Here is a 22415-nt window from a genome sequence, read left to right on the forward strand (position 1 = left end):
GGAATGGTCTGACAGAGTGTGACTTACGGTCTTGATCCAACACTGTGATCTAATGTTGCCCTGACAGTGAGAAGATAAATAGACTTAGTTGTTCTACCCTCTAAGTGTCTTATTTCTACAATATCTTCAGCAAATTTGGGCATTCAGGGTCAGTTTTCAGCTCAGGCTAAGTAAAAAGAGAAATGCTCTTGACGTAAGTATTCACTGCGTTTTTTCTGTGCTGTTACTATTGTGTGACCCACTGCTCAGCCCTAGTGTGGGCCAGGCTGTTATTTAATCTGGCAACATCTAGAAACTGCAGGCCAGGTTGCTGTTGGGTATCTTAGTACTGTGGAATGCTACAGATAAAACAAAGGTAGAGCAAAGATAAGATCATGGCAGAAGATCAGAAAAGTGACTGAAACATTTACAGGATGGTTGGTGCTGTAGCATTTTTTGGTTAATTTTTCAGTTAGAGATCCCCTCTGCATTATTTTTGTCTGAGCAGTTCAAAGGATGTGGTGAGCTGGCATCTGCTTTTCATTTGTAAAGATAATGGTGTAAAGAGTTTCTAGATAGTTGAGCATCACTTTATTTCATTTACCATCTTTGGAAAAAATAATCCCATATTGTTCAATCATTTTGGGGAGAGCCTTACCAGGAGAAAAGTAAACATCTACTTGAATAACCCAGTTGCTGGTTTAATTTTTAAATTCTGAATACTTTGTAATTGTGTAAATTCTGCTGATTTAAGTCCTCCCTAATTTTGATGAAAGCATTTTTTAAATGATCTCTCAACAGTTCAGCTATATGATTGGTTATATCTTTTTTTGCAATTGTTTATTAAACCTTGGGTGACAGTCACATTACAACCAGTCCCCTCACCTAATCACTATGACTGAATAGCAGGAGACAGACACGGTGGTAGCCTTGGTGAGCCAGGACGTCATTCTTAGTCCCCTGAGTCCCCCCGTAGTTGCATGAGGCTGAATTTCTTTTCTACCGAGATCATCCGTCAGCCTTACAAAATAAATCGCTGATGTTTTTACAGCAGTGTGACTGTCTCAATGGAGTTATCCTCCAAAGATAAATGCAGCGTTTTGCAGTGTGCAAACATGAGTTGCTCCAATCCAAGGCTTCTAATAGATTGAATCTTTTAATTAATCCTTTAATGGTGCCAGTGACCTCATACAAGCTTGCTTTTGAGCTCTTGGATGTATGTAAGAGTTTGCTGAGAGTATGAGGTGACTTACAACAATGAGTCATTTATAGGAATCATTATCCTCTGGGTTTGTCCCTGATCAAAATAATAATAGTAATTAAATAAAATGCTGTTTCTCATCTTCACATAAAAGAGCTCTTGTCCAATGGTATTTCTTGCTTACATGTTTGCCAAAGTTGCAAGTCTGAAGTTTACTAATTCATACTGTGTCTGATTTATTTTCTCTCCATAATCTGTTTTTCTACCTACAACATGGTTTGGACTTTTGTGAACTAATACTAATATTTTAGTACTTTAAAATACTAGTAATGCATTCTATATTCATAGGAATGAGATAGTTAAAGATGATTTCTCTTAGAAGCAGTTACATTATGAATTCTCAGTTGCTACTGGCTTGTTTTTCCAAGAGCTTTTCAATGTAGACTTCCAGGAAGGGCTCTATGAGCTAGTAATACAAGAAGTGCCATATAGGAACTATTCCTATAGGCTACAACTATCCTCTTTGCTTCATGCTGGACATATTAGCCATGTATTTTACATTATTCCGTAACATAGAGTTAACGCTGAAATGGTTGGACACATAACCAGTTTAGAAAGCTCCAGAGGTTCATGTATTGGGCTGTTAAAGACTGTATCTTCAGTGATGATTTCTCTGTGCCTTACTTCCATTGAGATTAAATGGAGCAACATGCTTTAAAATAATAATAATAAAACCCCCCATTTTTTGTTATTAAGCTATATTTATTTTATATGTGATACTTTGACATTAGCATTGACATTGAAAGATGAAAGTATATGCACATTGCTTGTATATATTTGTCTTGAAGTTCTCATGGCCTTAACAAATTTTATACTTATGTTTAAGTTCAGGCCTGTACTTGAGTGCTCTGCTAGCCTGGGTCATTAAAGAGGAAGGACAGAAACATCCTGGATGTATTTTAGCAGAAGTCACTTGAATTTGCTTGCATGTTCTCTTTCTCCAAGCTAGATCAGAAATAGTCACATTCAAATTATGTGTGTGTGTGCCTTTGACCTTTTGGACAGTATTAGAAAAATATTATTAGTGGAAGTGGTAGCAGCTCTGTTGAAGTAAATGACTTGCAGTTGCTGTGTCTTATCTCTAGAAAGAATTTGCTTTATAAATAATAATCTTAAATTATTGGAGAAGTGTTGTGGAATCTGGAGACTAGCAAAACTGAAAAGAGCAGGGAGTGACCAATTGTTTTCGCTTTGCTAAGGCTTCCAGTGCTCTGCTTTTGCAGCCACACTGAGATTTGCTACAGGGAGTGGTATGCTCTAACTTGATATCTCATATAGAAGGAAAATGTTTGACTTCTCTTTGTCTTGAGACTCAACCTTGGTATGTGTTTGTTGTACAGAAATAAGCCAAATCACTTTTGTTTACGCCCCCAAAAGACCACTCTAAAAAATTTCCTTATTGATCATTGTGGGAAATAATGAATGTGAATAAGCAGAAAGTGTTAGATGAAAGACTTCGGTGGTATAGAAAATTTCATCTAAAAATTCTCAATTTTCCTGTAGATGTATATGTGATTCTGTGATAAAATATGTCATGGTTTGTCTTTTATAATTTTGGTTGAAAATAACAAACAGAGCAACCAGCCCTGCCCCTGGCCTGGTTTAGCACAGCTAAGTGCATTTCTCCTTGACACGTTAGACACTGTTATGTCCTGAGCTGAAGGCAGGGTGAAGAGCCCAAGTAAGAGTTTATCTCACTGGAGTACAGGGTGGTTTTACAAAACAATGTTTGCTGTTAACAATTATTGCTATAAAATTAATGAAAAATATTGGGTGCTGCTAATGTTTAGACGATTTTTAAGCAGCTAATTTTGGGAGGCAGGTAAGAAGCATTGTTGTAAAGAAGAAGCAGTCACATTAAGAAGCAGTCACTGAATTACTAATTGTTTTCTGACATACTCTGTCACTGAGATTTTAACTGTATCTAGTCTGCTCTTAAATTTAATTATTTTATAATCACATTAGATTTTCATTACTCTGAAGCTATTTTTCCAAATATATTGTAACATTTAACTGTCCTGGTTCAAAGGGCATAAAATTTATAAATATCTCTTTAAAATGTATTTTATTGATTTGTAGTTTATCTTACTTAAAATACTTTGAATCACTTCTGCTTCACATTAAGCAATCACAGTGTTTTCATGCACAGCTTACAAACACTCTGTACACTTCCTTGAAAACATGTTACAGTGTTTTCTTGTTGTAATTATTGGAATTCTCAGTGTGTGACTTATTTTTTGGTTTTGCATTAATGTATTAAGTTGGCAAAATTCCTTTTTGTTCCAGTGCTTGACTGGTGAAGAAATTTTTTCTTTGCATGGAATACCGAACAACAGTCACATATCAAATTCAAGCTTCTCTACAATATGTCCTGCTGTTGTGCAACAGCTAATTTTTCACCCGTGTGATGAGGAAAACTTTGTGGATGCATCTAAACCACATGCTTTACAAGGTTAGTTAATATTAATTGCATTAATACTGCAACTGAAGTGGGGTTCTCTTAGGGGAACAGTAAGCATTTATGTATACCTAACAGGAGTGCCTTGTTTAGGAGGATATAGTTGTAAAGCGGGAACATAAAATTAAAATGCTGTTTCAGGTCAGAGGACTACCTAAAGAAATATTCTATCTCTTGACACTGATCTGTTCAAAACGTTTTAGAGAAAGGTGAAAGAAACAGGTAGCTAGTTATGGAATAATTTACCCAGTAAAGGAAGAGTTTTTCTGCCTTGTTCTGTTTGAATGATGGTTTGTGCCTTGAAGCATAAGGACTCTCGCTAATGGCTGGTTAATAAGAGAGAAGATGGGAGTACAAAAGGGGAGTTTGTGAGGTGATTTGCAGTGGGAAATCAGACTTAGTGGGTTGTGCATGTATCAAGGCAGCTGAAGGTACAGTTATTAGGGGGCTGCATTCGAGTGGAATTATTTGCAGGTGGGAGTCATGACATGAGGGGAGCCAGTGACTGTTTTACTGAGGAAAAATACTTGCATTCTTTCCGGCTCCTGCTTTCATGTCAGCTTCTGTGCTGCTGCCTCCACATGGAACATCATCACATGGCTGAGTAGCCTTAATCTTCCTTCTTTCTATTTTTCTCACTATTATTTCTGTCTTTATTGTGCACAGAACTGTACAGTGCAGTAAAAAATGTAGGACAGGGAAAATTCAGCTGGTTAATGAAGTCATTTGTTGCACTGATAAGGCATATTTATTTGACTCAATATTCCAAATAAATTTATTGTTCCAAGGGACTCAGCTGAATTAAAAATTAGGATGTTGGATGAACAGGTGCCTAATGTTAGTGTTTATGAGCGGAGATACAGCTGTGTTTGGAAATATTAGTATTTATAACATTCTGATTAATATAAGTTATTATATTTATTAAGAATTATAGATCATTCCTAAAACTTAGTTGTGTTAGTGAATAATTAGAATTATATTTGATTAATCACTGAAGCCATGGCATCAGTTTAGCATGGTTGTTCTGTATTGCTTACATCGTATGAGGGCACATATTGTCGAGAAGTCCATAATACCTGCATCAGAGGGTAGGATCTGTCTTTTGCTTTTTTTTTGTTTGGTGCTGTTTAAGTAGGTTGCACATGGAAAGCTTGACCTATAGTTAACTTCCTAAGGTATTTAGACTGTCCCTCTTGTTTTTCTTTTATCCTGCCAGCTCAGAAGCAATGTCCAGTAGCCAGATAAGCAAGGCAGCCTTCTTCCATGCCCCTCCCTTGGCTGCGGCACAAGAAATCTGCAAGGCCCATGGTTAGGTTATTTCAAAACCACGGGTGTATGAGGCTGTGACACATAGTGCTACCTGTTTTGAACGGAGATTCACAGAAAGGCCCAACGCCAAATGCAGATGTTGATTTATGCATAACCCCACCCCATCCCAAAATGAATCTGTTTTGTGGCAACATTGAGACCAGCTGATTTCAATTACTGCTCATGAAACAAAATCCTCTCTACATGTTTCCAGCTGTGCTTATGTGAATTTTCTACCCAAGGACTCTCACACATTTAACAATATTCTGTCTTCCAAAATGTGAACAGACAAGGCATACAGAAGAGATTAGTACCATACGCTTTACGGGACAGCTACTTGCAATTAGATAAAAGTGCTGCTGAAGCAGAGTAGAAGTTAAAAGGCAGCATATACAATGTGTTTATCCTTGGGGTTTGTTTAACTCATACCTAACCTAGCTGACCTTAGGGGCACACTCATGTCCTTCCCTTTCTTGCTTCTCTGAAAGATAATGGGGAGGTGTATAGAGCTGCATGAAATAGCTGGAAATGCCCAGTGGCATTCCTTATGTCCAAGGCAAACAGGTTCTGGGCTCTCTCACCCAACCCCGGACAACCTATGGTATTTTTCTTGAAGTACCAGTTCCTGTAATTGTGTAACTATGGGGTAATCTTCCTGAACTCAAAGAAAAGCTTGCCACAGGGCCCAGGAGCATCTTCCTAGGGAATGTATAAGAAAGATCATAAATTTATTTTATTACTTTAATAATTTCATTAGTTTAAACTAGTCCCCATACTACTGAGGCTCATTGCAGGATCTGTGGAATGCCTAGGATGGATAGTTCTTAATTTATTCTTTCCTTTTCTGAGGTTATTTAATCGCTTATTCAATTCTTCCTTGTTCTTCCACTTCGAGTGAGTAAATTGGAAACAAAATATCAATGTGTAAAATCCCAAGTTCTTTGGACCATCCAGTTCTAGGACAGAATTTTAAATTGAAAACAACATCTATCTTCTGGCACCCCTGATCTGTGGTAAATCAGGAAGAAAGACTTCCTTTTACATTTTTTTTTAATTACAAAAGGGAATTCTACATACAAGTGAATTAGAATATGCCCTACTTGTGAGCATAGGTCCTTTAGTACATTGAGAGACATGTCCCATTGCATTAAGCATACAAAATGGTGACAGTTGTATCATTTATAACACGTACTTCCAGGTGTCCCACTATATTTTGCTGTTCTGAACAGTTAGACCACTTGTTAAAGAAACATATAATATCGTGATAACTTCTCTCACAATTTGTCAATAACCTATTTTTCTGTGCTTGGTTTTAAGCTCTGTTCTTCTCTTATCGTTTTTGTCATCCACTGATCTACACATACAATTTGTAAATTAATCTTCTTTGTCTTTTATTGTAAAAAGTAATTAATACTGTCTTTTTTAACTGTAATTTTTTAAAAAACTTTTTCTAATTTGTTGTGTCTGATTAAGTAATTTAAGTACACTAAATGATTCATATTTGATAAATGGAGTTTCAATTTTGTTAAAATGTGCATTTTGCACAGAATAATGTGTAGGACTTGTCTGTATACTAAACTGAAAGAGACTCATGCTTCTATAGTAATCCTAAACTGTAAACAGTGGTTTGTGACTCTTGATGGCATTGGAAACCCATTTGTTTATTGTAGATGTGATTTCAAAAATATATTTGCAAGCTTAATTGTCATTTATTTTAATGGAAATTAAGTTTAGTGAATCTACTCACATCTAGTTGTGTGTTTTTCCCTCTCTCTGTCCCTCTTTCTCAAAAATGGCAAATAAATGTTGTAATTGGCATTGATTTATCTTCTGCAAATGCTTTAAATGTTTCTAATGCTTTCTGTTCTTGATATAATATAAAATTCATCACATATAAAAATTGTGACACTGTTCAAACAAAGCAGAGCCATCCCAGTTGCAGGGGAGGAATCTGACTTAGTGTGTTTGCCGATTGTGTTGTGAGAAAGTTGGGCTGCAGATCATAATCTGATCTGTTTGTTTCTGCTTTGCAGAAAGGAATTTCTGGTAACTTCTCTACATACATATTGTAAAGCTTATAATGATGCAACTTTCTGGATTATACCAAACTGTTCTCATATAGCCAACATTGTGTTGGCTTCGATTATTATTTGTGGTTAATCTTTATAGACAAACCCACTGTCTATGTGGATAACTGTGGTTCTGTGTCATCACTTGAGGCAGTGTTGTAGACCTCTTCAGTGCAACCTTTAAAGCTTTTCTCTGTACTCACAGGGACTTGAGATGTCACTGGGAAAACTACTAGTCATGCAGAGAGACACAGCTTTATGATGCTTATGAACAACAGCAACCACACCCCTCAACCTATAATTCAGACTCCAGAATAATTATGGTATGCCTTTGTACAGGTCCTGGGGTCTGAACTCTAAAAATCTGAGACTGCTTATGTTGAAGGACGTTAAGTTGTGGTGAACCCTGATGCATTTGCCACTTCTTAGGAAAAGTTTTCCTCATCGTGTCCCTAATTCACATTTCCATATTTTTGAACCTGGAGCCTCTTTTTTTATGTGCTTTCTTTTCTCTATTATAATTATCTCTACTATCAGCTGTCTGCCACCTCACCTCTTTGATAAGCAGTTATGGGCAGCGTTTTTAGCCAGCAGAACTACTTTGAATTAGAGGAGGAGGAGGAGTGTGAGGAAGAGAAACTTACCACCTCAGGATGATTTGGAGGAATCATCCTTTTTTAGGAAGGATTTCTGGATCTAGTACAGCCAAGACAGCAAACTTTCTGTCTTGGGAGTTCCTTAGGAGTAAATGACAATTGGATCTAACCCTGGGACTAGTAGGTTTTGTCTTGTGTCTGTGCTCCAGCGACTTTGACTGTTGGCCTAGGCCTTAATTTTTACTCTTCGCTGACTGTAGAGAGACCTGGTTTATACCAGCAGCAGGTAGGCTATCCCAGATCTTACGCTAGCAGAGTTTCCATTTTTTTTATGGTAGTCCTAGGCAATGTTTCCAGGTATTTCCTTTCTGCAGGTATGCATCTTAAGTATCTATGCATTTTTAAGATATTTATATTTGTGAAGTATAATTTCAAACAGGGAACCACTTTTTTTTTTCCTAATTCCACGCCAATTTAGCTGTTAGAAAAATCACAAACAGCCTGAAGTTCATGTGGTACTAAAATATTTTGTATTTTTGCTTGTTTTCCACAGTTTGGGGTTTTGGGTTCCTGGCTGTAACTATCATTAATTTGGCATCACTTCTGGGATTGATTTTAACTCCCCTCTTAAAGAAGTCGTATTTCCCCAAGGTTTTAACCTACTTTGTGGGCTTGGCCATTGGTACTCTCTTCTCTAACGCAATTTTCCAGCTCATTCCAGAGGTAAGCAAGGGGAATCATTATTTGGTTTGCATACTAGTTTCTGAAGTGTATTAATTTTAGAAGCTTGCTGCAGTGGGGTTCTGTGTGTGGATTGCAATCTCCAAAGTGTTGTGGGTGGGATTGGTGCCATTAGGTACCATCTCTTTCTGGCTGCATAAGCAGAACCATCAAGATCTATGTCTAGTTGTGCCATGGGAAAGACCACGGGCTATTCTGCCTCTAGACATAAAGAGAACTGCATTGGAGAAATGTGTAAGTTCTCTCATAGTGAACTTTAATGGGCTACAGCTTAGACCTTCCTCATCTTGCACTTTACTACATTCCACATATAAAATTCTACTGAATTAAAACACTGTTAATGTTTAATTCAAGTAAAAAAAATGTAAAAGAGCAGGATCTTTCATAATTTCAATCTCATGGAAACACATGGTTGATAGAGAGACAGTCTGTATTTTAGAAGAGTATCTGTGTGGAGGGGGTGTGTGTTTGTTTTTCTGGAAATGTGCTAAGATTACAGACTAATTTGCATTGCTTTTTTCTTCACTGTTAGGCATTTGGGTTTGACCCCAAAGTAGATAACTATATTGAGAAAGCAGTTGCTGTGTTTGGTGGATTCTACATTCTCTTCTTTGTGGAAAGGATTCTTAAAGTGATATTGAAGATCTATAACCAGGTAATGAAATGTATCACTAACTGAATGAGCCTTGCCTTAAAGTCTCTCTTGTATTTTATGAGATACTTGATAGTTTAATAAAATGTGGGTTTTTTTCCATTTTACTGTGTGTCCTGATATATCTGTTTAAAATCCGTATGAATAGGGGAACCCATCTCACTTTTTTGAGGGAGTTACAAGCAGAACTGGGAATAGATTCAGATGTGAGTGTGATCTGCTGTCACTAGCTTATGTTCTAGTTGCTCTCAATGGCCAAATCATTGCCCTGTTAGCTAAACACATCAGAAAAAAAGTAGAAATATGTAACAGCTGGAGAGAATGGAGTCTGCCCCTGGAGCTCCCCTTTGGGCAGGAGAAATCAGTGTGTCACATATACACCTTCTTAGTCATCTGTAAAGTGTAACTGTGCTGACAGTGTCTGAATCTCACCTTCAGTAACTTCAGCTCTGTGTTTTCCCATGCTCTGGTACACAGACCTGCTTTAGTGGCACTGCAGTTATCCATATTGCACAGGGCTTTGCTTTCTACCCATGTGTCAGAGTACTTGTTTTCTGTTAGCCACATGAGTGAGGCTGAATTTGTCTGAAAGACCTCTCAAAAGTTTTGGTCCTCTCTGCTCGCGTCTTGTGAAGGGAACTCTTGTCTTCCTGTTCTTACCTCATAAAGTCCCTCCTCCCAAACTGTTGCTGATATTGAAGATTATGAAAATCAACTGTCCCTTGTTTGTAATAACTGCACAAAAAAAAAAAAAGTAGAATAAATTTTTTGTAATTTATTTAAAAGGAACAGTTGACAAAGGCTAATAAGCTCTATTTGACAAGCACCCGTGAATAACTAGCAAATGTTGATCATTTATGGTCAGGTGTTCAGCTTGGGGGGTTCCATATAAAGGTATAAAAATAAAAAAACCCCACATGTATTCTGATTAGCTAAAAGTAAGAGATAAGTTAGGAACTTAGATACATTTGGAGTTCATTTAAACATTTAAGTGTTTATTGCTGCCCATTTAAACATTTACTTGGTGTTTAAAGCAAGGCAGCATGATTATGATGCCCCCACCTTTTTATTTTTTGGACTCTATTTTCTTATGTTTGTTATTTTGCTTTAGTTTTAATTAGCTACCTGCTTATTTATTTGTCACCTAGACTGGCCACAATGACTCTGAAAATGGTGCACAGAATCGTTCTCAGGATAAGACTAACCCACCCAAACCACTATCATCCAGCAATGGGGGGACGTGTTATGCAAATTCAGCCGTCATAGAAAGCAATGGAAATCTTGGTTTTGACAGCATCAGTGTGATCTCAGCACAGGTATGAAAATTGTGTCTGTTTATTTATTTTATCCCTGCCAGTTATATAAGCATAGCTGAGGGGAGAGTTAATATGAATTTTTATTACTTTTGTCAAGTTTTTGTGAATTTATAGCTTATAACTTGCTTGAACCCTATGAAAAAAATGTGGGCTTTGGGGGCAAGCTTAGAAAAGCTGAATGATGCATTCAATTTGTAACCAACAACAAGAGGTAATTGATATCAGTGTTGGGATTGGTGGGACATAGATATATATTTAGTCAGATAATTCAGTTAATTTTGATTGTTATTGTTTTGCTTAAAGAGTGATAGTGTGTTTTAGCATTGCATGATCCGTAGTGTGTTCCTGACTATGTAAAGCTATAAATGTGAGAACCTGACTCCTCCGAATCAATGATTAATGAGGAAAACTAATACAGTAACTTTTATGCTGTATATTGTGAGCACTGCTTGTGCTAGTCCAGTATACTTGGATACTGTGGGAATTATGGAGGCAATATGTTGAAACAGAAGCCATTCCTCCTGGTTTAAGTATTATTCCCTTTCAGATTTGTTCTCTATATTTCTCTGTGTTTGTTTTCATACTACAAATATTACTTCCTTCTGTTTGTGAAGAAAATGGAAGCAGGAGGAGAAAGTTGGTGTGCTGCTTTACTCTTTTCCCTGCACAGGGAGGAGCAGTACTGTCCCTTGTTTAAAAATAATAAAACAACATAGAAACAATTCTCTGATGGCTAAGGCAGATTTTTTCATAGTAGAGATTGCTGTTTACCACTCATGTTCTTTAGCCAATAAGTTGTTTGTGGGGAGCAGTGAGGAGCAGGAGAGGAAGCCAGAGGCAGGCCCTAACAGCTGGGAGAGATTCTGAGTTCTGCTTTGACCCTGCAGGCTCACAGGGCATTTGAGGCACACAGTTTAAAGTACCAAAATTGTACTTGTCCTTTACTGTAGAAATGTCAGGAAGTGTAGTGGATACTGGGCTTTTTAAAAACTTAGGAGAAACATGATTAATAATTAAAATTGCATGGGCACCAACAGGGAATTAATATTAAGAGTGTCCCTACACTGTATTTTGTGGATTTATAAAACAAACAAAAGAACTCTCTGCTCTCTGCGGAGACAGTGATCTCCAGTGGTATTGGTTTTGTTTTTCTGCCCTTTTTACCAAAAGTTTTATCTGGACCTATTCCATTATTACATTTTGGCTAGCCACCTGCTTACACATAACATAAACATAACAAAATCATAGAATCATAGAATAGTTTTGTTGGAAAAGACCATTACGATCATCTAGTCCAACCATACCATATATTATTATGATACTATATAAGATTTATTTCTGTTAAATAGTTTAGATGTAGTGCTCGTGATCATACAGTGTTGTAGGTCACCTAAGATCCTTTGTGGAATATTTATACATCTCCTTTTACATACAGTCTTGAGTTTAAGAACTTAAAATTTCACAAAGGTTCTTCTCCTCTACTTTTTGTTTTATGAAAATTCATGCTTTCCATTCTTTCTTCCTCTCCATTTTTCCAAAGCCAGGAAGAGCATATGTTGTATTAAAACCTCCTGAAAGTAACAGGGTAAAATTCACTCTGGAGCCAAGGCTGGCTGCAAGGAAATCCCAGTGGCAGATAGCCCGCTGCTGATACTGGAGATAGCAACAAAAAAGCCATCATTACTCTTTTCCTCTTCCAGGCAAGTTCAAATGGGCCAGGTAGCCTTGAGAGTCATTAGGGGGCAGGGGAGAGCCGATGTGGCTGAGGGGTTTGGAGCAGCTAGGATAGTGCCATGAGGGTAGGCATGCATTCAACTTTACAGGCATTTGGTGTTTATGAAGGAACCATTTGACGTAAGCAAACACATACCTAATAGAATTTTAATGTGTCCTTGTAATCTAAAGCGTATTAGAGAGGTTACACACAGCACAAATCATCATGTAGGCTTTAGGGAGGGAGCTTGAAGTCCAGTTGTGCCAAAGTGTGGTAAGCTGTTTTCAGCATGGGGATACAGCTATAGTCTCTCTTTTAATGCTGGAACAGACTGACTGCCTGAGCAAATCTAAATGTTTAATTAGTCACATACTTTAAGATTTCATGTGCTGCAGTAATTGCAACCTTGGAAACCTCTTCTGTGCTTACCTGAAATTTGTATCTATTATGCATTAAAATTATATGGCTTGACAATAATAACTTTGAAGAAAAGTTGCTTCAGAGACAAATTGCTGAACTGTCTGTATCCTTGAGTGCACTATGTTAGACTTGTATAACAGAACTTTATGATGGCCTTTATTTATGCCCTGGAGGCAGTGTCAGGATGCCTTCTTGGTCCTGGGGGCACTTCCAGAGGACACAAAAGGACATGTCTGGTTCATATCTGAGGGAGGCAGAGATGCATTAGAAATAGCAATAGTAATCTGATGAGATGTCATAGGATAAAATAAGAGAGTCTCTGTGTAATTTCTTAAGTTTGGGAACAAAGGAGAGGCCATTACTTTTAAAGAAAAAATTGTGTTCAGAAGACCAAAAATACCAAGGATGTCTTTGGTTTACCATAAACTGTGAAGATACAAATAACACAGAACTGCACTAATAATTAATGAAAGTCAGACCTGATAGTCCATTTGGGTATCCTTCAGAGCTTCGTAGCTGGCATCCCTTCTGTGATGCCTGCTAAACTGCCATGACAAAGTGGGAACAGTCCAGCAAGAGATACACATTGTTTGGTTTTGCCTTGGAATCCTCTGTATTTGTAGGGTAAATTTGTCAGTAGTCTGCCTTATCTTAAACATTAAGAACATGTATTAGTCATTCATCTACTTCTGTCAGACACAGAATCTAAGAAAATCCAGAATGTAAACCCAGACAAGAAATGTCATTGTACTTTATATAATTTACATAAGAAGTCAAGACATTATCTAAAATAGATTACAGGCAAATATTACAGTACCTCAAAACTACACTGTAAGTGGCAGATAGCCATATATATATTTACAGAAGCCTCTCAGAAACCGATTCCTAGTTTTTTAAACTACAATTGTTTCTGCATTTTGAAAGATTGACTCAAGAAAGTATTTTTTAGAAGTAAAGCAATATTGTTCTCCTAAATTAATTGCAATTAAAAAAAAGTACATAGATAAAACAACCCAAACCTTAGTGACCATGAGATGGTGAAGTTCAAGATCTCATGTGGTAAGAACAGAATTGCAAGCAGAATTGCAACCCTGGACTTCAGGAGGGCCAACTTTGGCCTTTTCAAGCAATTGCTGGGGGAAATCCCATGGGAAAGGGTGCTCGAAGGTAAAGGGGCCCATGACAGTTGGCTAACAAGTTAAACAGCCAATTCTTAATAACATCTTCTTATTCAATATTCATTTTCTTCAGACACGCATAGAAAGTTCAGCACATATATTTGTAAATTCTATATTTGAACAAAAAAGCCCTTCACATCAGATTTCTATGTTTGTCATACATATGCAATGCTTTGGACTGTCACTGGAATTCTCAGCTGTGGAACTGGTACCAGAAAATTTGTCCTTTACTTAGTTCTGTGGCTAAGTCAGTTATGCCTCTACAGCCCTTAGAAAACTGTAGGCACACACATGGTTCCTACATAAAAACAAATGTGCTTTGATGGGAACAAACATAAACAAGTATGTACAAGTGACATTTTTACACATTTGTATTATTTGCTCACTGTTTTCATTGCTCTTTTAGGAATTTTCATCCTAATAAACTCTTTCCATAAAACTACTTATTTTATGGAGATGCTTGGCATTTGATGTGAGAATTTTTTGGTAATAGAAAGTTTTTACAGAACAAAAATCACTACCACCTCTCTTTCTCATGTATAATAGAAGTTGCTAATATACCTTTTCAAAATACAGTCCCCTGAGATTAATATTGTTGCTGTATCAGAAAATACTTGCTGTTGTTGAGGTTTTTGTATGTGTGTGTGTGGTTTCCGAAAGAACAATGTGTTTAGTGGAAAAATGAATGAATTATTCAGAATGAAAATCTGTGCATTGCCTCAAACTCCCTTTCCTCAGTAAAGCTAGAAACCTGCCCAAGAAAGAAGATGTGCTTTTGGCATAAATCAGGACCATCTACAAAACGACACGCCTTCATCAGTTTTAGGCAGCTTGAAGGATGGTCACCAGGGGACAGAAAAAACATAGGGCAACAGAACTTCAGCTTAGGGAGCTGGATGAGTAGGTGGAAGAGCTTCACTAATTGTATTTGGATTTTCTCATATTCATGTTTCTTTTTTACTTTAATTTTCCTAATATATGTATTTCATGTGACTTGCTTTGAAATATTTCTTTCTCAAAGTGAAGTTCAAGTTGCCTTTGTGGATTGAGAGAGGAGTCTGTTACTCATAAGTGACCCTATCTCAAACAGAATTAGTACAGGTACAAATTAATCATCCTAAAAATATGACTGGCTTTGCTTGTGTGTTAGATGAAACCTTGAGCGGAAAACTTCCAGAAACTGAAGGAAAGCATGTAGTGTGAGTCTAAAATCTATGTGTTTGAGTCAGCAGGGAGGAAAACTTCCAAAAACTGAAGGAAAGCATGTAGTCTAAAATCTATGTGTTTGAGTCAGCAGGGAAACTCCCAATTTTTCTATTCCATTGCTTATTTTTGTGTCATAACAGTATAATTTCAGGTCTTCCTATGCACTGAATAGGAGCTGTAAGTGTGCTATATGGCAGTTGTGACACTACTCAACCAAGGCTTTATTAGCTATGAGGTTCAAGTAGTGCAATAGGCATCTGACTCAGAAATTCCTGACCTGCACTTTCATCCTGTCCCAAGGCAGCTCCTACATGCAAGGGTGTAGTATGTCAGATAAATGTTTGATGAGCAAATAATGAGACAGACCTTACTGCTCTGTCAGTAAAGATTTTCTAAGAATTTATTAATCATTATATTTCTGTGAAGTTCAAAATTCAGTTGCCTGGTAGCATTTGCACTTGACATGGCAAAACTGAAACAATTTGCAATGTTATTTTTAATATATTTGAATGATCTATGACCTTTTCATAAGGAGGAGAAGGTGTTCCTCCACACCCTTCCCCTACAAGAGAAGGAGACGTGTATAAATATATCTGTGGGCACACAGATGTATATATTACTGCTTAATGTATTCCAGTAAGTAAGCACTAGTTATTGCCTTATATGAAAATCCTTTTTTCTTGGAGGAGGAAATACCATATGCTTGTGAATGTTATGTAACTATGGTATATGTTTGTACAGAAATTTATCAGAATGGTTCATCAGGAATTTTTTAGGAGGAGATTAGTTTGTGCTTCCAGCTAAAATGGCAGTTCATTTTATCTGCTTCAAGTTTTTCATTAGTTCATGGCACTGCATGTATAAATTACTTCCACTTCTGGGAGGAATTATTGAGATCCCTGGTGTGTATGTGTGTTGCAGTTTTATATTAGCCTGTTGTTTTCATGCTCCAAGCCTTTGACTCACACAGTCAGAATTTACCCACTGCTGTTTTTATTAAACATGCACTTTGTAGAAACTAATTTGAATAGCTGGACATGACTATCATTGCTCAAAATTAGAAATAAAGTTTATGGAGAATCTGGATTTGTGTCTCTATTACCATGTACCTGGCTGTTACTGTGGCAGCTAAGTGTGTCTCTCTGAGAGCATGATGTACGGGCAGTATGTAACTGTGAGATGGCAGGAGATACAGACACTGCCAGTCACTGTGATCAGATCCTTCTGACTGCACATGCTTAAGAGATGTGGCTGAGGAAGCTGTGAGGAGCCTTGGCACTCTCTTAATCTGACAAAAACTCCAGAGAGACATTGAGACCACTGTGGTATGAACTGCTTTCTGTCTCAGCTGCAGGACATTCAGATAAAGCTTTGTATTCAGAAGGGTGATTGGGCCCTGTGTGTTAACTTGTTGAAACAGAAAACGTTTGCTGCTGCTACTTGTACCTTCTGCTTCTTGGACCAAGCGTTTTAGCCTCCATATGCAGTAGTGCTTTATTTTATACTTGGCATTCATTTAAAGACAGAAGCGTGATTTGTTGGCCTCTTTATTCAATGTTTTATGTAATTGTTTTATTGTATTGTTTTTTTCCAGGAAGAAGCCACCCAAGGCAGTTTCTGCAAGTGTCTTAATGGGCGTCCACTGTCAAAGATTGGGACCATTGCTTGGATGGTAACACTGAGTGATGCCGTACATAATTTCATAGATGGTTTGGCTATTGGTGCTTCTTTCACTTTGTCTTTGTTTCAAGGACTTAGTACCTCCATAGCCATCTTGTGTGAAGAGTTTCCACATGAACTGGGTAAGGAGCTTCATTCAGCATATTCACTGTGGAAATCGCTGTTGTAGGAGGTTGTGCTGGCCAAAAGTTGGCATAGATTGAAATAAAGTTTAGACAAATTAATGGAAAAAATATTAATGAAAAACTTCCCAAGCACCAAAATACACATCTAGCACAGGAAATTCCCAAGTGCAGGTGGGTGGAAGCTGGGAATGTATATTGGAGAGGTATTAATTGCCCTGTTCATGTATGTGCTGCATACACTGTTGTATTAATAATTTTTTTTAAAATCATTATAGGTAGTTCTGTGTTCCTGGGCTCTTAGCTCAATTGTGCATCACCTACTTGCTAGAATAGAATATTTGCTTGTAGAATAGAATAGAATAGAATATTGCTTGTAGAATATTTCCATTACCTTAGTATTGAAGGGAAATCCTCATAATTTACTTGAATGAAGAAAAACAGCAGGGGGTTATAATTTGTATACAAATCATGTCTTTTCTCTGACTTCCTTTGAAATCAGAAAATAATCACAATATTCTTTTCTGAAGATGGCTTTTTTTTTTTTTTCTTTTCTTTTAGGGGATTTTGTCATCTTGCTTAATGCAGGAATGAATACTCGGCAGGCTCTGTTTTTCAACTTTCTGTCTGCGTGTTCCTGTTACATTGGGATGGCTTTTGGTATATTAGTAGGCAACAACTTTGCTCCTAACGTCATCTTTGCCATAGCTGGTGGAATGTTCCTGTACATCTCTCTGGCAGATATGGTGAGATATAATTTCATTTTCAGTTTTTCATTTTTCTGCAAGAAAACAAAGACTGCACTAAGTCTCTCCAGTAGAATTTAGTATTTTGTCCCTCTCATGCCAGTGTCATATACTTATTATTATTATTAGGTGTTAAGTCATCAATTATACCCTTAATGGAGGTGCACAAGTAGTTATGCTTATTCATGAAACATGAAAGCCTTTCACTTCACAAATAGAGGTGATGAGATAATTGCTGAAAAGTAGTTTTAGAGAGAGACAAGCTTTTCATGAATTTGGGCTGGTTTAATCAAAGAGTAAAAAGTGTATAAATACTTTGTTTCAGCATTTTAAAATGGCAAAGTATTTCACATTATTATTTTTAAAAGGTTCATTTGTCTATTTAAACCATATTTTGAAAGAAAAGCAAAAAAATCCATGGAAACTATGCTAAGGCACATGGAAAGTGAGGAAGTGGTTGGTGAGAGCCAACATGGCTTCACCAAGGGCAAATCATGCCTGGCCAATTTGATGGCCTTCTATGATGGGGCTACAGCATTGATGGGTAAGGGAAGAGCAACTGATGTCATCTACCCGAGCTTGTGCAAGGCATTAGACACTGTCCTGTGTGACATCCTTGTCTCTAAGTTGGAGAGACATGGACTGGATAGATGGACCACTCAGTGGATAAGGAATTGGCTAGATGGTCACACTCAAAAAGTTGCAGTCAACGGCTCGATGTCCAAGTGGAGACCGATGATGAGTGGAGTCCCTCAGGGGTTGGTATTGGGATTGGCACTGTTTTAACATCTTTGTTGGTGACCTGGACATTGGGATTGAGTGCACCCTCAGAAAGTTTAGCGATGACACCAAGTTGAGTGGTGCAGTTGACACGCTGGAGGGATGGGACGCCATCCAGAGGGACCTTGACAGGCTTGAGAAGTGGGCCTGTGCAAACTTCATGAAATTCAAAAAGGCCCAATGCAAGGTCCTGCATCTGGGTTGGGGCAACCCCAAGCACAAATACAGGCTGGATGGAAAATGGTTCAAGAGCAGCCCTTAGGAGAAGGACTTGAAGAAGCTGGTGGATGAGAAGCTCAGCATGAGCTGGCAATATGCGCTTGCAGCCCAGAAGGCCAATAACCGTATCCTGGGCTGCATCAGGAGAAGCGTGGCCAGCAGGTCGAGGGAGGTGATTCTGTCCCTCTACTCTGCTCTCGTAAGGCCCCACCTGGAATACTGCACCCAGTTCTGGAGCCCCCAACACAAGAAAGACATGGACCTGTTAGACTGTTAGAACAAGTCCAGAGGAGGCCACGAGGATGATCCGAGGGCTGGAGCACCTCTCCTGTGAGGACAGGCTGAGAGAGTTGGGGCTGTTCAGCCTGAAAAAGAGAAGGCTCTGGGGAGATCATATAGTGGCCTTCCAGTACCTGAAGGGGCCTATGAGAAAGCTGGGGAGGGACTTTTTACAAGGGCAGGTAGTGATAGAACAAGGGGAAATGGCTTTAAACCAGAAGAGGGGAGGTTTAGATTAGATATTAGGAAGAAGTTCTTCACTGTGAGAGTGGTGAGACACTGGCACAGGTTGCCCAGAGGAGCTGTGAATGCCCCTTCCCTGGAAGTGTTCAAGACCAGGTTGGATGAGGCTTTGAGCAACCTGGTCTAGTGGAAGGTGTCCCTGCTCATGGCAGGGGGGTTGGAACTTGGTGATCTTTAAGGTCTGTTCCAACCCAAACCATTTTATGATTGTACGAAAAAGGGTAAACAAAATGAAACAGAATGTGTATCTTTGAGTTGAATTAAAAGTGGTGTGTAACCACAGTGATAATTTTGGGGTTGTTTAGGTTTGAAAAACCTAACTTAAATTCTGTTCTGGTTTAAATTAAACAGTGCCAGCCCCAGTTTTTTGGGTCATACTAAAAACTTTGAGCTGTATTCAAAACAGTCTGTCTATCTATTATTTTTAAAGTGTGCTAGAAGATATAAGCCAAAGAAATTGTGCTAAGATCCAGATCAGATTTAGACGTTGGGAAATAAAATCTGGATTCACAGGCTGTCAGCAATATTCTGTAATTTACTCTTATTATGATCTCTTATGTCAAAATAAGAGATCTTTCAAGAATTTTAAGTTTTATTATGTTTAATTCAGTGTTGTAGGAACAAATGTATCTGTAAAGGTGTTTACACCTGCCACATGAGAATCCATTTGCGTGTAGAACTGGAAGAGTGAGACCTGAATTTGAAAAGATTTGAAACTCCAGTTTGGTTCTATATGTGTTTAAGCATTGTCATAAAGTTATAATGACTATTTCATTAAATACTATTATAGTTTAGGTAATAACATAGGATTTAATAAGTAATGATGTTAAAGTTAAATGAACAATATAAATAACTTATTTTACAAATTTGCAGTACCTTAATTGCTAATACTTTTAATTTAGGTTCACTCTTATATAATGAATAATACTGTACTCCACTATGATGTGTAAAACTCATGACATAAATTTAGAGTGGCTCAAATTTAATTTGTTAGTAAATCCATCAAAGTAGGGAACATTCTTTTCTTTGTGTCTTTTGTTCTGTTCTCTCTGTTTCTCTTCCTCCGCCCTCCCCTTCCAATCTCTCTCTTTTTATAGGTTTTTGGATTGTATCAGTTACCTATCTGAATTCTTCTTCCCCCTGAAAAGTCTGAAATAGGGTATTCAAGTGCTCTGTGCAGAGATCTGGCTTTCTGTAAACGATTTTCACACACTTGTGGTTTGCTTGTCCAGAAGCAGGTAGGATTAACTAGAATGTCATTCCTTCCTTGCTTTTCTTTTTACTGTTCTTTCTTCCTCCAATATTGGCACAGTCCAACCTCTGCCAGTAAGATCACTGTGTGCTGAGGCTGTGGCCATGTGAGAATGTGTACACTGAGGTGTGTACACAAATGAGCCTTGCTGCATGGCATGAAGCTGATCTGGTTTGTTGTCTTTGCCTCTTGTGCAAGAGGATTACGGAGCTCTGAAATGATTTCTGGGAAGGCTTGGCCAATTCCTTGTGACCTTAATGTAATTCTTGAAGAGCAGACTACCTTCAATGGCTGTTTTTGCCTTGTGAGATCAAAGAAAGATACAGTTTCCAAGTCACCCAAGCCTGAAGGTTTCTAAACTAACACTGAGATATACAGTCTTCATTGCATTCTGGCTATGCTACTCTCAGCACAACAGGAGAGGAGTTTAAAACTTATTTGAGTATGTTTGCCAAAATCCACTGCAGTTGAGTATCTGCAGCAAACACATACTCTGAATCACCCCATACAGGGGACTTTATTGCCAGTGCTCATCTGCCATCACCACGATGGGTCTCAAAGGAAGCATCTTTGTTTCTGCAGTTAACAGCAGATCAGTCATCCTTTGCTATCATGTTGCCATTAAGATGCATGTTATTGAATGAAGAATCCCTTCATTGCACTGTAACGTAATATTGCGCTTGTAACCATCAGTTTCACAACACTCGTCTTTCGTCCTTGTTTCACCACTACCTCATCAGCCCACCAGAACTTCTATTTCTAACAGGTTTCTTTTTTTCTGAGGGGTTGTCTGTGTTTCCAGCTTCACTTCATTTGCTTATAGATTAAAGCAGAAGAATCCTAATCTTCCATTTCCTGAACAAGGGTTTCTCTGGTTATACTAGTGAAGGAAGAAACACAACATTTAGCAATACAAGGGCAGCTGCTCCTAGCAACATATGGACCAACAATTGGCCCTAGGAGACTGCTGGAATCAAAAAGAGGAAATTTGCATGAGAGAGAGGCAAGTGAAATCACAGTAGAGAGGAACAAAACACCATTTCATTTTACCATCCTTGGTAAAGTGATATTTTGGGGTAATTAAGGTGACCTGTTCCTGTGACTGCCTTCATCCTCTGTTAGTTCAATATTCAGTCCAAAGTAGCAATATGGTTCAGTTCTTAATGCCTTAAGTTATGCACACTACCACGAGATGGCAATACTTACCTAAAAATATCCCTTTTTTCAGTTCCCTGAGATGAATGATTTGCTGCGAGAGAAAGTGACAGGAAGAAAGACGGATCTTACATACTTCTTTATTCAGAATGCTGGTTTACTAACAGGGTTTATTGCTATACTGATGATTACCTTGTATGCAGAAAATATAGAGCTGTGATAATGCAAGTGAAAATGGAATCCATACTGAAGACATCAAGTAAATTACAAATGGAAGACACTTGAAATCCATAAAGGGACATTCATTTAATCTACTTGGTTTTGAAACGGTGACAAGTCCCGTCCTGTCCCCCTCGCTTCACATACAGGAAATTCTTCTTTAGGACTTGAAGACAATTCAAAGAGTAGGAGCTGTTCACTCCTGTACTATGCCAAAGAACCGATTCTAGGATTTTTATTTCCAATTAAAATAATGAGATATATTTGAACTGTCTTAGAGAAAGGATGTCACTTGGCCAGTAGAATTATACAATACATGCAACTATGTGCAACTCAAGACTAAATGAAAGCTGAGGTCTTCAAGGAAGATGCTTACTTAAAAGAAAATAATGGAGTCTCATATCCTTTTTTAACTGTTATAAAGGCAAGCAGTTTCAAAATTGGTTAATTTTCATGACTTTTGTTGAGGATTTGTCTGTGTAACATCCCCTTCCCCCTCTCTCCCCCCAAAAAAAGAAAAAAAATCAAACTATTTCAGAGTAGGTACTAATGAAGCTAAGATTTTTAATTACTAATTAGCACTGGAAGGAAAGATACCAGTTACTGCTTTTGATCTTTTCTCTTTATAAGTGCACTAGGGAATTGTTGATTTATTTTGAGAACCACTTTTTTTAATTAGAGGGAACCTGTGTTAAATTTATGACAGTGTATCAACTCCATAATATTTTAGAAACATTGAGTATTTAAAAAATGTTCAAGCATTTTGTATTTTATGAAAATAATAATGTTTTATATTTAAGTTTCACAAATGTATCTTTTAAA

At 37.7% G+C, this 22415-nt stretch overlaps 1 protein-coding gene across 1 annotated transcript; it reads left to right on the plus strand.

The window, feature by feature from the left end:
• Positions 1-3526: 3526 nt before the first annotated feature.
• On the plus strand, positions 3527-21594 carry SLC39A8 (solute carrier family 39 member 8; the record flags this gene model as incomplete). The annotated part of the gene is made up of 7 exons (XM_010169771.1): positions 3527-3692; positions 8225-8394; positions 8945-9067; positions 10213-10380; positions 16493-16700; positions 17262-17446; positions 21448-21594. Coding segments are annotated over 7 exons (1167 nt in total), but the record flags the coding sequence as incomplete, so codon positions are not given.
• Positions 21595-22415: the final 821 nt, after the last annotated feature.

Source organism: Antrostomus carolinensis, unplaced genomic scaffold (assembly GCF_000700745.2).
Source record: "Antrostomus carolinensis isolate BGI_N321 unplaced genomic scaffold, ASM70074v2 scaffold4506, whole genome shotgun sequence".
In the NCBI taxonomy this organism is placed as follows: Eukaryota; Metazoa; Chordata; class Aves; order Caprimulgiformes; family Caprimulgidae; genus Antrostomus; species Antrostomus carolinensis.